We start from the raw sequence: 14,268 nt of genomic DNA on the forward strand, positions 1-14,268 counted from the left end.
GAAAACTTTGTCAACCAAAATATCTGTTCCGTAATTTTTACTGCAGTTTCAGGAAAAGAGTATGTGTTCATAGTATTTTGTATAGGAAGACACAATCTTTAACGGGGACTTCTAGGACCAAATAATAAGTGATCCAGCATGTGAAAAATATTAATGTTTGAATGGACTGTATTTAAAAAGGGCCTCTGCACACTTTCAAGACTTTTCTTTAGAAGCATCTGAGAGCAAAACTCAGATGCTTGCTCTTAAAGGTAAAGTCAGACAAGTAGTTCAAAAATGCACACAAGAGAATTCTGTTCTAAAGATGTGTTAGAATTCTAAAAAACATTATGGAAAATAAAGTCTCTGTAGTGCTTGGATAGATGAATAATTGATAAATAATTGGAACTGAATTATAATCACAGTGAAAATTTAAAAATAAATCATGTGTTATGGTTGCCTATACAGGTAATTTTGTTTTTCTAACTTTTGAGTTTAACACAGTTTTAGTCGGTGCTGTTTGTACATTGCCATGTATAACTAAAAGAATAAACAAAACTCATTCTTTATATGTATGGGATGATGTGCAGACACATAGGAGTTTAGTTTACAGTTTTAATTTGATGTAAGCATAAAATAATTGGGAGCATTGTTGCGATACATTTTGTCTTTAGGAGTAAATGTACCTCTTTTTGCTTGATTATTTTTTATATCTATTAATTATTGATATTTTGTGTTGCTAAGTGGATATAAAAGTAGATGTTAAAAGAAAAAAAGATACTTTGTTTGGATGACCTAGAAAAAAGTTAAAGATATTGATGGAATGATTTAGTCTTAATAGTCTTTATTTAGTTATGAAGTTATGAGAAAAAACTTTATTGCCTGGTTTCTTTGTAGCACTCTGATTTTTGTGGCTTGATATAAATAGAAAACTAATTGCCCAAATAATTTGAAAGTTTTAGATTTATCAATTGAAAAAATTATGGAGGTACTATATACATATGCACAAAGTATGTGAAGTAAAATATAAAATATACAATAATATTTTTGTTTAAAAATGTGCTATGCATATTGGTATTTTTAGTTACTTTCTTGTGTTAACTTGTGGTTTTCATGTGGAGTTGTAATTCAGGGTTTTCAATCAGCTCCTTAACTCCAGGGGCAACTGCCAGATCAGTGAAGTTAAATGGCTTCTTTTTACGAAGGTTTTGAAAGTGGCAACCTTCAGTAAGCTGTAACTGTTCTCTAGGCATTGTTTGTATTTTGAAAGAAAACTCTGAGCAAACAGCTTACAGTTAATTGGTGTAAAAATTCATACTGCCATGGTTATTAAGCAGAGTTCTTGTTAATTGTTTAAATACTTGAAATGCTTTCCTACTTTCAGATGGAACTGAGCACATTTTCAAACTAGTGCTCTCAGGCTCTTAGGAGATTTGAAAAAAATTGTTATTGAATTTAGCAAAATCAAATAATGTTTTCCAGATTGGAGCTCAGTTACACTTTCAGAGTGTTATACTTAGTATCAGGTGATTGTGAGCAAAGTACAGGATAAATATATCGGCAAGTGGTTACTGTTCTTACAGATTAAAGTTAAAAAAAACCAAACAAACAAACAAAAAAAAAACATATAAACATTAAGTAAATTAAACTTTTGTACTGGCTGCAGATTTCCAGGTACTGGCAGTGGGGCACTGCAGAGGCGGCCTCTGTGAGGAGAGTCCGGGGCTGCCCCACACTGGATACAGCCGGTTCCAGCCAGTTCCAGCCCACAGTTCTGAGCCGGTTCTGAGCCCCACAGACAAGATGGCAGTGCCACTGGGAAAGCATACCTAAGAAAGGGCAAAACCCCTGTGCAGCAGTTAAGAGAGAGAGATAGGAGTGAAGAGAAAAGTGTGAGAAACAACCCCCCATAGACACCAAGGTCAGAGCAGAAGGAGGTGGTGCTCCAGGGGATGGAGTCAAAACCAAACCACACCAAAAAACTCCAAACAAACAGAAAACCACTCACTCCTCACCCCACCCCCAAAAAAAACCAACGTAAAGCCTGTGTGGTTGAGGTTGACTATCGCCCTTAGGTCATCACGAGTCCCCACCATAAGAAGGACATGGACCTGTTGGAGCGCATCCAGAGGAGGGCCACGAGGATGATCCGAGGGCTGGAGCACCTCTCCTATGAGGAGAGGCTGAGAGAGTTGGGGCTGTTCAGCCTGGAGAAGAGAAGGCTCTGGGGAGATCTTATTGCGGCCTTCCAGTGCTTAAAAGGGGCCTACAGGAGAGCTGGGGAAGGACTTTTTACTAGGGCATGTAGCGATAGGACAAGGGGGAATGGCTTTAAACTGGAAGAGGGCAGATTAAACATTAGGAAGAAGTTTTTCACTTTGAGGGTGGTAAGGCACTAGAACAGGTTGCCCAGAGAGGTTGTTGAGACCCCATCCCTGGAGGTGTTCAAGGCCAGGCTGGATGTGGCCTTGGGCAACCTGGTCTAGTGGGAGGTGTCCCTGCCTATGGCAGGGGGGTTGGAACTCGATGATCTTCAAGGTCCCTTCCAACCTAAACCGTTCTACGATTCTATGAATGATAATGCTTCTTTGTATTCTTCAAGGTGAATGCTGCTTTTATTCCCTGCAGATGGAAGACTTTTGAAAATGAAATCTCTGTTTTGTCCTAGTCATCTCCAAATTTGCATTTACATATAAGATTTTGGTGAACATGGGCTTTCCTTTGCAAAGCTGCTCTTTGTATAAGTGCAAAAGGGTCAATCAGCAGCTTTTCTATGTAGTTTAGTTAGTTGCGTCCACAGTTTAAACATCCAAATTTTTGCCATGAGACACGTCCATTACGAGGCAACGTAGTGGTATACTTTGACTGCTTGATGTCTGTTGAGTTGTGGGGTGTGGTTTCTTTTGGGGTTTTGTTTATTATCTTTGTGTGCTTGTTATTTGCCAGGTCTGTGTTACGGTATGGTGTATTTCATCTTCCTTGAGAATGCTCTCCATATACTTTTTAATCATCTTTTCTTAAAAACTTTTAGTTTATCTGTTTTAATTACATGGCAATTCCTGTCACTTTAATTCAGACACCTGAGTGATTCAAAATCTGTATTCTAAGTAAAACCTCATATTTTTTTGAACAGGATTTAGCTAGGTAGAAGTTACCAGTCTTACTCATCATGAGACGTTTGTGCATTTGAGACAAGTTGAGAACCTCATATATGACTTCAGTTATAGTGTATAAAAAGCCTTTTGATGAAAATTACTGTGAACTTTGCTTCTAAATAATTGTGCTAGTAAGAAAGTTGTCAGTCAACCTACACAGCTTTTAATATTCCAGAAGGAAATGGGAAAATTCTTGTGTCCTTTTCTCTTTCAAGTCTTTTGGCTGGCTTCATTCTTTATGAAAATTACCTGGAAATACATATAATATGCAGGCTTTCATATGGAACAGAGTATTTCATTGTGAAGCACCATTTCTGTATCTTACTGAATCAGAAGGCATGTAATGCAAACATTTGAGACATTTAAAGACAAAAAAAAAGAAAAAAAGGTTGTTACTGATCGACTTCTTGGTATTTGAATATCTTCAACTACACAGAAGTACTGCTACTTATTGGAGAAATGCAGATAGTAATGAACTAGAAAAGATTTTCTAAGAGAATTGTGGAAAGGTCTAAGCAAAAGCCAAGACTGAGGAACGGCATGAATTGCATTCTTCTTTGTTTTCAGAACTGTGCTGTGATTTGGGCTAAGGCAGAAATGATGCCAAATTATCTGTCCTTGTTTTGCCTATAAATTGGACTATCCCTTCTTAAAGCCAGTTTTACTGCTATTGTTCCTCCATATCAGTTAATGACTGCTAACCTTTTGGAGGGCAAAAGTACAGTAAAATAGAAAGATGAATAAGCAAGATTTGATGGAATTGCAGGGTGCTTTGGTTTCTTCAATAGGATAATCACTAACTCGCATCTACTGTTCACTTTTTGTAGAAAGTATTAACTGCTTCTTTCACAGTACTGTTTTATAAGGGATGTTTTAAACGTCTCTGCTTGGATTTCTTGGCTTGTAACACTTGGATCATTTACAGGTTTTCTGTTCTTTACTAGGTTGAATCTACACAAAGTATGATTAGGATTTTGGGCCTTTCAGCTACATTACCCAATTATCTTGATGTTGCTACATTTCTACATGTCAATCCCTGCATTGGACTCTTCTACTTTGATGGCCGTTTCCGACCTGTACCACTGGGGCAAACCTTTATAGGAATTAAGACAACCAATAAGGTAAAGAATCGTGAATGCCAAAGGAAGGGTTGCTCTTTGTTTTGATCATGCTTCTTGTATGTATGTGTAGAGGGTACGGGTTTATTATGCTACAGGTGTTTTATGAAGCATATTTTCTTCAAAGGTATGCATAATCGAAAGGCGTTTTAAGACATGTATTTCCTCAGTTTACGATACTTGTAAATGGGCCTTGTTGCAATTGGATAGAATGGTGTCTAGCTTTGTGTTGCCTCCGCTTCAGTAGTAAGTTTTGTTTGATTAAGGAGAAGTCATCCCCCTCAGCTGCAGAGTCACTGTAGCAGCTGATTATTCTGCTTTTCTCATTTCAGTTTTCCATTTTTCTCGAAACAGTGATGCTTCTTGTTTGGTTGTAAGGATGCATGAGGAATGTTGTAAGAAAAATATTCATTCATGAAATCTGGATATATATATTAATATGACATGCATTAATACTAGTTGGATATGAGTTACTGATGAAAACCTTAGCATGCAAAGCCATTTGCTATTATATGTGCACATCTGATAGAAAACACTATGAAATAGTCTCTAAATACGTTTCTTAACTCTTTGTGCTCTTGCTCATTTTGGGAAGCATTAAGGTCACGGTCAGGTATAATATTCTTTAATATTCTTTTCAAAAATCATAAGTGCGGTGCCACTTGACACATAATTTATAATTCTTCTTTTAATACAGGAATTGATACAAACACGTTTCCATAAGATTTCCTGTGCATCTCACTGGCTTATAATTTAAGCTTGTATAGCTCATCTTTAAAAAAAAAACCTGCTATGATTTAATTTAATAGAAATCAAAACATTTTAAATCAAAAGTTAATTTCATAGCTTAGTCAATAATAGCATTTTGTTTTCTTTTTTGTAAAAATGGACATTGACTTTCTTACTAGGTTATTTAAGTAGTTCATTCCATCTGCAGTGCAGAAAAGAAACTTATTTTACAACTGAAGGGAGCATTTCAAGTCTATACACACAAGAATAGTTTACCATATGGTGCTTACCATGATTTGCATATTTTAACCTTCATTAATTGTTTCAAGTACCTTCACTGTTATTTGCTGTTGCTTTTCTTTAATCTTTTCCTGATACTTGATTTGAATATTTAGTTTATTTCTACTGTTTGGTAAGAAAAAAGAAAAGACTCCATTTCTTCATCCTCACTTTAGAATGTGATTTAAAAATCAAAGAAATATTCATATTAACCCATAAAGTTTGAAATTATTAAAAAAAAAAAAAGTTTTTAAAAAATGAGATGAGGAAATACTAGGAGGTAGTATTTACTCTGAAATGTGAGTGCCTGGCAAAGACAAGTGTTTTGGTAATACCATAGCCAGGAGTTTGTCTTTTTGCTCTTCAGAAGAATGTCATGATGGATTTCATAGAGTAAAATACATTTTTCAATCAAGATCATACACTTTATAGCAAATGAAAAGTAAAAGTATTAAGCCTCTTTGAGAAAGGATTCTATTCAGGATAATGCTAATATTAAAGCTGCCAAATAATTGCCAATATTAACATCCTTCTGCTCTATATGAGAGGAGGAAAGCAATATAAGAACCCAAAGAATCAAAAGCAGTTTTTGCAGAACATTGCCGAGTGCAATAAATACTATGTCTATACCCACACTGATGAGTTGCAAGGAGATAGAAGGCTGTTAGTTTATTTAGGTAGATACTTTGCCACAGCTGTCTGACATCCTTTATCCAAAAAACCTCCCAAAAATTTGGAATTGATTAGCGATTTGCCTCATCATGTGCAAACGGTAGGCAAGCTTTCAAAGGCAAGGACAGCATGGTGTATTTATTATGCATAGAAGTTAGCCAGGAGAGCTCTTGAAACTCAGTATGTTGAAACTCCTAGAGCATATGGAACCAAGACTAAAGTTTAGCTTCTTCAGTCGGAGGTCTGTTAATGTCAGCTGTTTTTCTTTAATGTCAGTTATTCTTCTTTATGCATGTGTATGTTTTCCTCTCTAGTTATAAATGCAAAGAATACATAAAGTTGCATTTGTATGTATGTATATATGTATGTCCACATTTGTATTTATGCACTGCCTATATAGGTTTCTCCTTTATGATTTTCACTTGTTAATATTTGAAAAAATAATTAATTAAAATGCTAACCTCTCATTTTCAGAATAATTAGACCAGCTACTTTTTTCTTGCACACATGTCCATATTGTCTCATCTTTTTATTACTATGCTTGTACGATGCCAAATATGAATGTTCTCTTCTTCCCTCTAAAGCCGTTTTAAAGCTGTGCTTTTCAACTTTCAGCTATTCTAGATAACTCCCAAGTACTAAATTTCCATTTTTGAATTTTTATATGCTTTGCTCTTGTAAAGCATTTCTTTGTGTCAGAAAACTCTGGTTATAAAACAATTATCTTCTTTCCACCCAAGAACGCACAAATGAAGAATGGAGTGATTGTTCTGATTTTGAAGTTCATTTATGCATTTTGATTTGTCACAGCCTTAATACTGAGCTGCATTCAAGTATATACATGCTATTTATATAGTGATACTTTAAAGAAATAGAAAAAAAATCTTTAGAGTAACTTGAACAATATTTTTTTATTTTAACTGAACTGTTTGTTTTGGAACCCTCCTGAAACATTTTGTTTTTCCATAATTGGAAACTCTGTACATAGTACTCCCCCTGTTCTCCATGCATGACTGAACTATGAAGAAATTTCTGTTTTCTATGGCAAAAAAGCTGCCAATCAGTAATTTCCTGAATATGTATATATGTAAAACCTATTTTTGTAGTACCAAATGGAATTAAATGGATATTTCATCAATATCCTGTAGAAGTAAGATTCCTTAATATGAAACAGATAAATTAAAGAATAGAACTCAGTTACATCTCTTTCATCATTAAAAAAACCTACTCACATAATAAATTTTCTGTCCACTGCCCTTACTTGTATTTTACCCACTTATTTTCATGTTGTGTTTGTGAATTTAAGAATACCAAAAATATACCATTAGGAATGGGAATCAGTATATTATAAATTTAATTGCATAATAACTTTTTTTTTCATTAATTGATATATAGTAGAAAGTATATAAATATAGAGATTATTTTAATATGAGGTATGGTGTTTGTTTTCCAGGTGCAGCAGCTGAATCATATGGATGAAGTATGTTATGAAAATGTGCTGAAGCAAATAATGGCTGGACATCAGGTATTTATTTTTTGTTTCAGTTTGCGTTTAGAACACATATAAAGACATTCATTTTGCTCATCAAAACAGGGTATTAATAAATATTTTAATTTTTTTATTATTATTTTGAGGTGCATCACTTCAGAGGTCATCTCTAATCTTGAAAACATTTTATAGAAACAGCATGCAAGAAAATATAAACTGACTAGATAATGTTAGTTTCTAGCTAAGGTGAAAATTCCTGGTACTTTATATCCCTTAAAGTAATTAATGTATATTTATGTCACTTTTTTAAAATGACAAGGCAAAGTAGGTCAGTACTTTAGAGACCTTTGACTTAGGTACATTTAATGATTAAAAAAAAATGAAAATACCGCATGTAGTTATTCTTCTAAGCCTTTCCCCTATCTTTCAAATCCTAGTGTCTCCTGCTTGAGACAAGGGATGAGAATTGTGCAGAGTGTTCAAGACATGGTACACAGGGGCTCAGCATCTGTCATTTAAAATATCCTGGGGTTTGTAGTTTGTGGTTTTGGGTTTTTTTTCTTTTTAAAGGAAGTAATCCTTCATTTTGCTTTACAGTAGAGGTTTCTGCAGATGATATTCCCCTCTGCTAAGGTGGTGGGCTTACCTCATTTGCCTAAATGGTTTATCATTCTGTTATCATTGTGGTCCTGAATCACACCCCCGCCCCCATCTCACTTTTGTTAGAACTTTTCACACACAGCAGTGTGAGCAGCAGTAGTTGTAGCAGGTATGGCACCTGTTCAGACAAGGAACAAGTGCTAGTGCAAAGTGATCCTTGAAGAGGCTTCTCACTAAATTGCACATATATGAAACTCTTTCCCACACAGTCACACTAAGAATTAAAAGTTTCTCTTTTTCACAGAAAATTCAGATTGTGTTTTTTGAAAGATGAACAGTTGGTTTATGTCTTGAGGGGAAAAAAATTTCAGCAGCAGCTTCTTAGTCCTCCCGCTACCCTTACTTTAACACCATTCTTCCACTTATCTTCTCTTGTTGATATCAGTTACTGTTGTTACATTCAGAAAACTTTCATGAAGATTACATATGGAAATGCTGAGTGAAGACTGTTAATAAAATTTATTGGCAGTACCAAGGGAACTTTTTCTCCTCATTGTCAGTTACGCACATACCAAATTCCTAACACTGAGGTACATTTATTTGCTTATCTTTCATTTCTTTTTTACGATTTTGTGTATTTTCTCTTGCTGTAGATAAACCTGTAAGTAGCAGATTCTTTAAATCAGTATGTGTAAATAAGTAATGTATCTTGGATACCTGGCAGGAAGTTGCGGGCTGTTCCAGCATATTTGTTACACCTTTCTTCCCCTCTCTTTTCTTCACACTGAGGAAAAAGCTGTCTACAAACATATATAATATTATTTGAAAAATTCAAGTGCAATAAGTTGTTTCATTCAAGCAGGAGATGGTTTTGTAGCTTTCCTTGAGAATAGTTTTAGTTCCTGTACTAGCAGCTGAATGTGTGAGTGTTTTGTTTTAAGGCATGAGCTACAGCTGAAAGAGATCAAGTGAAGAACTGTAGTCTACTTAATGTTACAGTTTCAGCAGCTGACGCTATTGCTGATCTCAATTTCTGAAAATAGTATTTCAAACCAATAACCAAATAAGGATTGTATTTTCAGACAAAGCGGAAGTGTGCTTTCCCATGTTATATAAATGTTGGTTTGATTTCAGAACGCTTTGGTTAATTTGATTCAATTGACTGTAAATGTTAAGCATTTTCTTTGCTTGAAAATGTTTGTTCTGCTTTGTTGTAGAACTCTCTTAAATACACATCTAAATACCAACCAGTTACACTGGACTTTTCTTCACAGTGTTTAAAGCAGATTGGTCTTGATGCTTATGAAACAAACATTCATATCCTGAAATAAATGATATGCAAACACTCTTATACGGTCTTTGGCAATGAAGAATCAATCATATCAGCTCATTGTATAATACAGTTAATTATAGTATGTAGTATTGTACCACATATTAAAAATCAAGGATTTTCCCTTTTAATGAGTATGCTATGACAAATGATCTGTCTAATCATTGAACCAACTGCAGAGTATAAGTAATACTAGTTTTCTTTAGTGTCTTTCCACAATTTTGAGAAGAGCTTTTGAACTTCTAAAGTTATCATCACCTTCTGATTTTCTTAGTTTTTAGAAATCCATTGCCTTGTGTCCACTTTCACCACAATCTGTTACTGTCATGCTCTGTTACCTTTCTTAGCTTCTGTTATCCTTGAAACTCGTGTTTGTTTACATTCTATGTGTGTAAAGTTTGTTTGCTTTTTAACAAAGTTGTGTTTACTTCTAGATACACTTCTTATAAAGAAATATTCACACCTTCCCTCCCCCAATACTTTTAGAAAAAAAATTCCACAGCAGTTGTATATCTGTATGGAATTCAGGAAATGCTTGGAATTTTGTAACTATTCAGGCAATAATGTGTGACAGACACAGATCTCATTAGCAGTGCTTCAGAGAGCCAAAAGCCTACCTGTTCCCTTTTGTACTGAAGCGCAAGAAAGAAATACCAGAATCAGAGAAAAATACTTTCCCTCTTCTAAAGTTCCCTGAGTTAATGTACACCTTCCTGTGGCCATCAAACTTTCACAGTGTTGTCTTTGGAATGTCTTAATAAATTAAATTCGACATTGTTTGTTTATCTACTTTTCTGTTAACTCATTTTCAAAGAATTCTGCCATGCCAGAACCAAATAATTTACATTTATGCAAATTATGCTGATGGCTCCCTGTCATACAATAGGGTGCAGTGTGATGCTTGACTACATGTTCATGTGTTTTAATAGATGTACGTGTGTTTCATTTTTTAAGACTAAGGCTGGTAGGAGGTAGTTACATTCTACAGGCATGTGTTTTGACAGATGGAGAGAAGCTTTTTGTGTTGATTTTTCAACAGTCATCCTCTGCAAGACTTCAAGCTCTTCCTGGCTACTGGGAAATTAAGAGTTGGTGATTCAGCCTTTAATTTTGATCCATCTGCTCAAACTAATGAGATACCTCATTTGTAGGCTTCACTTTGAATTACCAAATGCAACTGAAGCTATAACATTTATCTTATAGCACAGTTCTCCTCTTGTTTAACTTGAGGAAAGACACGATGATAGATGGCTTGCCCTACTGAGTTTTGTAGGGGTTTTGTTATAGAAACTTTTTATTGTGACTGAAGAAGTAAGATCAGAAAATGTCCCAAAGGTGCTTTTTAAGTCGATGTGCTCTTTCTATAGGGTTGCTAACAATGTAAATATTCATTAGGAGGTTTCTCTGTCCAATCCTACCTCTTTAAGACTTCTTTAAGTGAGAACCTCTAGTGCTGTTAAGTCTGCTTTCCTGGGACTGGCCTGCTGTGCTCAATAGCAGCTGGTGAATATTTGGTTTTATGTTGTGCTTTGAATTTACTATGTTCATATATTATCTGAAAAGATGCTAGATCCTCTTGGACTGATTTGCGCTTTTGAAGTTTTATTTCTACCTCTTAATAAACCAAAGATTCTTTAAAGAAACAAAACAAACAAACAAACAAAAAACCAACAAAAAGAAAACCAAACATGTGAAGTCACACACTGTTTGTCAGAGAATATGACTCCACGGTCAGTTGCAGGTACCATATTTATCTTCTGGGAATACTGTTCCCTTGAAGACTGGGTGAAGGCTCAGTCACCAAAAATTGTCATTCCCTCAAAGTGATTGCAGCTGTCTCTTGTCAGGTGGTCGCCAGTAGTGGGCCACGTGCATTAACAGCATTAATAGCATTAATTCAGCTACAGAACTGAAAAAGCTTCTCATATTATACAGCCCTGTGAGAAGGGCATCTAATGGCAACGAGTTCTGAGGAGTGTGTAGCACCTTTCTGAGGCAGCCTGTAGAGAACCTCATGAGATCAGCAAAGACAGTGAGTGAAGACCATATGTATCAACGTCATTTCTATAATAAATGGAAACATTGCATTACTAGCCCATTTAGAACAAGGCATATCATACTGTCTTTATCTTCCCAATGTATGAGGGAGAAAACACCCTTGTCATGTTATGTTTTGAGAAATAGCATAGTATTTTTAAGAGGTTTGAGAAATAACAGTATTTTTAAGGTTTGGGGTTTTTTCCTCTGAAACACGTCATATGTAAATTTTAACTTTATGTTAAAATTCCTCTAAAAAATATGGAGCTGGTGCTCTTTGGCAAGGTTCAGTTACTTAAGTTAGTATCCTAGGGAATTAACTCTTCTTGACTCTGACCATCGCTGCTGTTGTATAGATTCACATCCATATTATCTCCTGCTGTTGATGGCCTTTTGCTGTTTTATCCCACTGCCTTGGTTACTGAGAGATGATCGTGTTTCTTTCGTCGTCCCCATCACCTCTTAAATACTTTTGCTGTTATGAATTTGTCAGAACCTTACTGTTCGCTATCTTTTTTTTTTTCTGTGTGTGTCGTCTGAACATTCTCTCTTGGTCAAAAAAAAATAGTAAAAACCTGAAATTGTATAAGATTTCTTGAGATCTTGTTAATTTCTTGTATTATGAATTAGAAGGGGAATTGCAGAAGTTCTTTGAAAGCTTTTGGAGGAAGTACTTCCTCAAACTGCACTCATAAAACCTCCTCGGTTTTGCCACCTTCCCCAGACTACTTATTTCTTCCGTTTCTGCAAACTTTTCTTATTTCTTTTTCTCATAGCTGATTCTCTTTGATATTACTTAAACCTTCAAAAGAAATCCTATGTTCTCTTTGCCCTTGATATCATTTCAGCAGGTCTCCCATATTTACTCTCTGCACCTTACTTTCCTATATGTTTTTTTCCTGACCTTCAATACTCTCTTACTCTGTCTTCAGCCACAGATATCTAAGTTTCAGTCTGGGTTCCTTGCCCAGTGCACTCTGTTCATTGGCCATCTTGGCTTTTTATTACAGTTTTCGACTTGGAGTGCCTTTAGCATTCTCTTGTCTTCTGGAACCTCTTTTTCCTTTTTAAGACAATTAATGTCTCTGTTTTCCCACTGCTTTTGGGAGTTTTCTGTGTAACTCTGAGGTGACATACCGCCTGTTTTAAATTTTCTTCCCCTAGCTCTGGTACTCAGTGAAACTCCTTGAAAGTTGATTTTCTCACTGAGCTTGGTATTTTCAGTTCATAGCAAAAACTGACTGTTCAGTGGAAGTTCTGACATCTTTCTGTGGTTCTCATTGCCCTTGCTGTCTGTGCAGGCATTGAGGCTCAAGGTATCAATGCTTAAATACTGAGGAGGCATCACGGCTTTGCAGGAAGAGGTTTCAATATGCAAGGAAGAGTGTTGTTTTTTTTTTTTTTTGAAACAGTAAATTGCTATTGAAAGCCTCAGCACCAATTCCGAAAGTGGAGGCAGTAGTAGCATTCCTACATACTTAGCAACAATTCCGGTTAACCTGAGTGCCAGCAGGGCTTTCGGAGATATGACAACCCATTTAGAATTAATGTGCTGGAAATCTTACTACTGGGACTAAAAGTGTAGAGGAAAACAATGAACAGCCATAGACAAACCGTCTGTTCTCAGTGATGCACTATGAGCGGTGATTTCAGACTGCCCGTTTTTGGCTTATTTCAGTTCAGTTTTCGTAACAGCCTTTTGAAGTAAAGTGCTTTTTCAGGTAGTTTCTGAGCTTATGCTCTTCTGATTTGAACTAGTTGCTTGGGTTTAACTGGCTTCTGTCTCACCATTTTGCTTTTGCAGTATTGTCTCAACTGCATCTGATATACCTATGACAAGCTTTACCTTTTATCTTTTAAAATGAAATTTGATTTTTTTTAATGTGCGGAATACAGGCATGTATACTTGTTAAATTTTTAATTGCTGTATGCTTTGGGTGGTTAGTATGCAGTTTTCTGGAGATCAGCTTGCTTTATTAAGTAGAATTTATGTACTTAATTAAAATATTGTTCTATACCGCTCTTCTGCATTTAGTTCATTAGAAGTAATAACGGGATGCTATATTTTTTTTTTTAAAATCCTGGAATAATTTCTAAGTATCACGTTGAATAGATTTTTAATACTTTACTGTTTCAAATCAGGATTTTTGATGTCACAGGTCACAAAAAGATTACACCTGAATTTATATAGTCAAAACTGGTTCTGTGCTAAATATTGCACAGAAAGGATTCACTTTGAAATCGTTCTCTATTTACAATAATTGACTTGAACTTTGCAGAACTGAGAAGTGTCATCTTGTTTTTCTTACACTATCTTATACCAAAAAAGAAACACTGAGAAGTTATTTTAAATCTATTATATTAAATTGTCAGAAGTGAATTTGACAGGTATTAATTTCATCTGTAAAAATGATGGATTAAATTTCTTTATTATCAGTTTTCCAGCTCTTATTTGGTTTCAGAAGCCGTGTGAAGATAAAAGTTTAATAAGCTTAGTTACTGCAACTGTTGACAATGCTTTTATAGCTGTGTCATAAGATAAGATTTAATAAAACAGTATTTTCTTCAGAGGTCTCTCTGGAACTTAGTACCTTGAGAATTAAGCTTGTCCTAGTATTTTTGCTGGGTGAAGTAGTGTTTATATCACACTTTGGACAGATAACTCTGAAAAGTTACTGGATTTGTTAAAATGTATTCTTTATCTGGATTGTTTTTTTTTCTTTTTTCTAGCCTTCCATCTTATAGCCTAAGGGTTTATTTCAGGCTGAGCTTTTGTAATTCTGTATCTATACAGATTGCCTCTAATTCATCACCTGGTGTTGCTTATTTGCATATATATGTGTATATATTGCTTCTGTATTTATATGTGCACACATGTAC

General features: G+C 35.2%; 1 protein-coding gene across 1 annotated transcript in view; it reads left to right on the plus strand.

The window, feature by feature from the left end:
- Positions 1-14,268, plus strand: part of ASCC3 (activating signal cointegrator 1 complex subunit 3) — a 290,851-nt gene that overhangs the window by 122,332 nt on the left and 154,251 nt on the right. Inside the window, exons 12-13 of the mRNA XM_082481072.1 lie at positions 4,079-4,255; positions 7,386-7,457. Coding sequence (XP_082337198.1) covers positions 4,079-4,255; positions 7,386-7,457 — 249 coding nt within the window. The remainder of the gene's footprint in view (positions 1-4,078; positions 4,256-7,385; positions 7,458-14,268) is intronic.

This window comes from Vanellus vanellus (assembly GCF_965231255.1).
Source record: "Vanellus vanellus genome assembly, chromosome: 3".
Taxonomy (NCBI): domain Eukaryota; kingdom Metazoa; phylum Chordata; class Aves; order Charadriiformes; family Charadriidae; genus Vanellus; species Vanellus vanellus.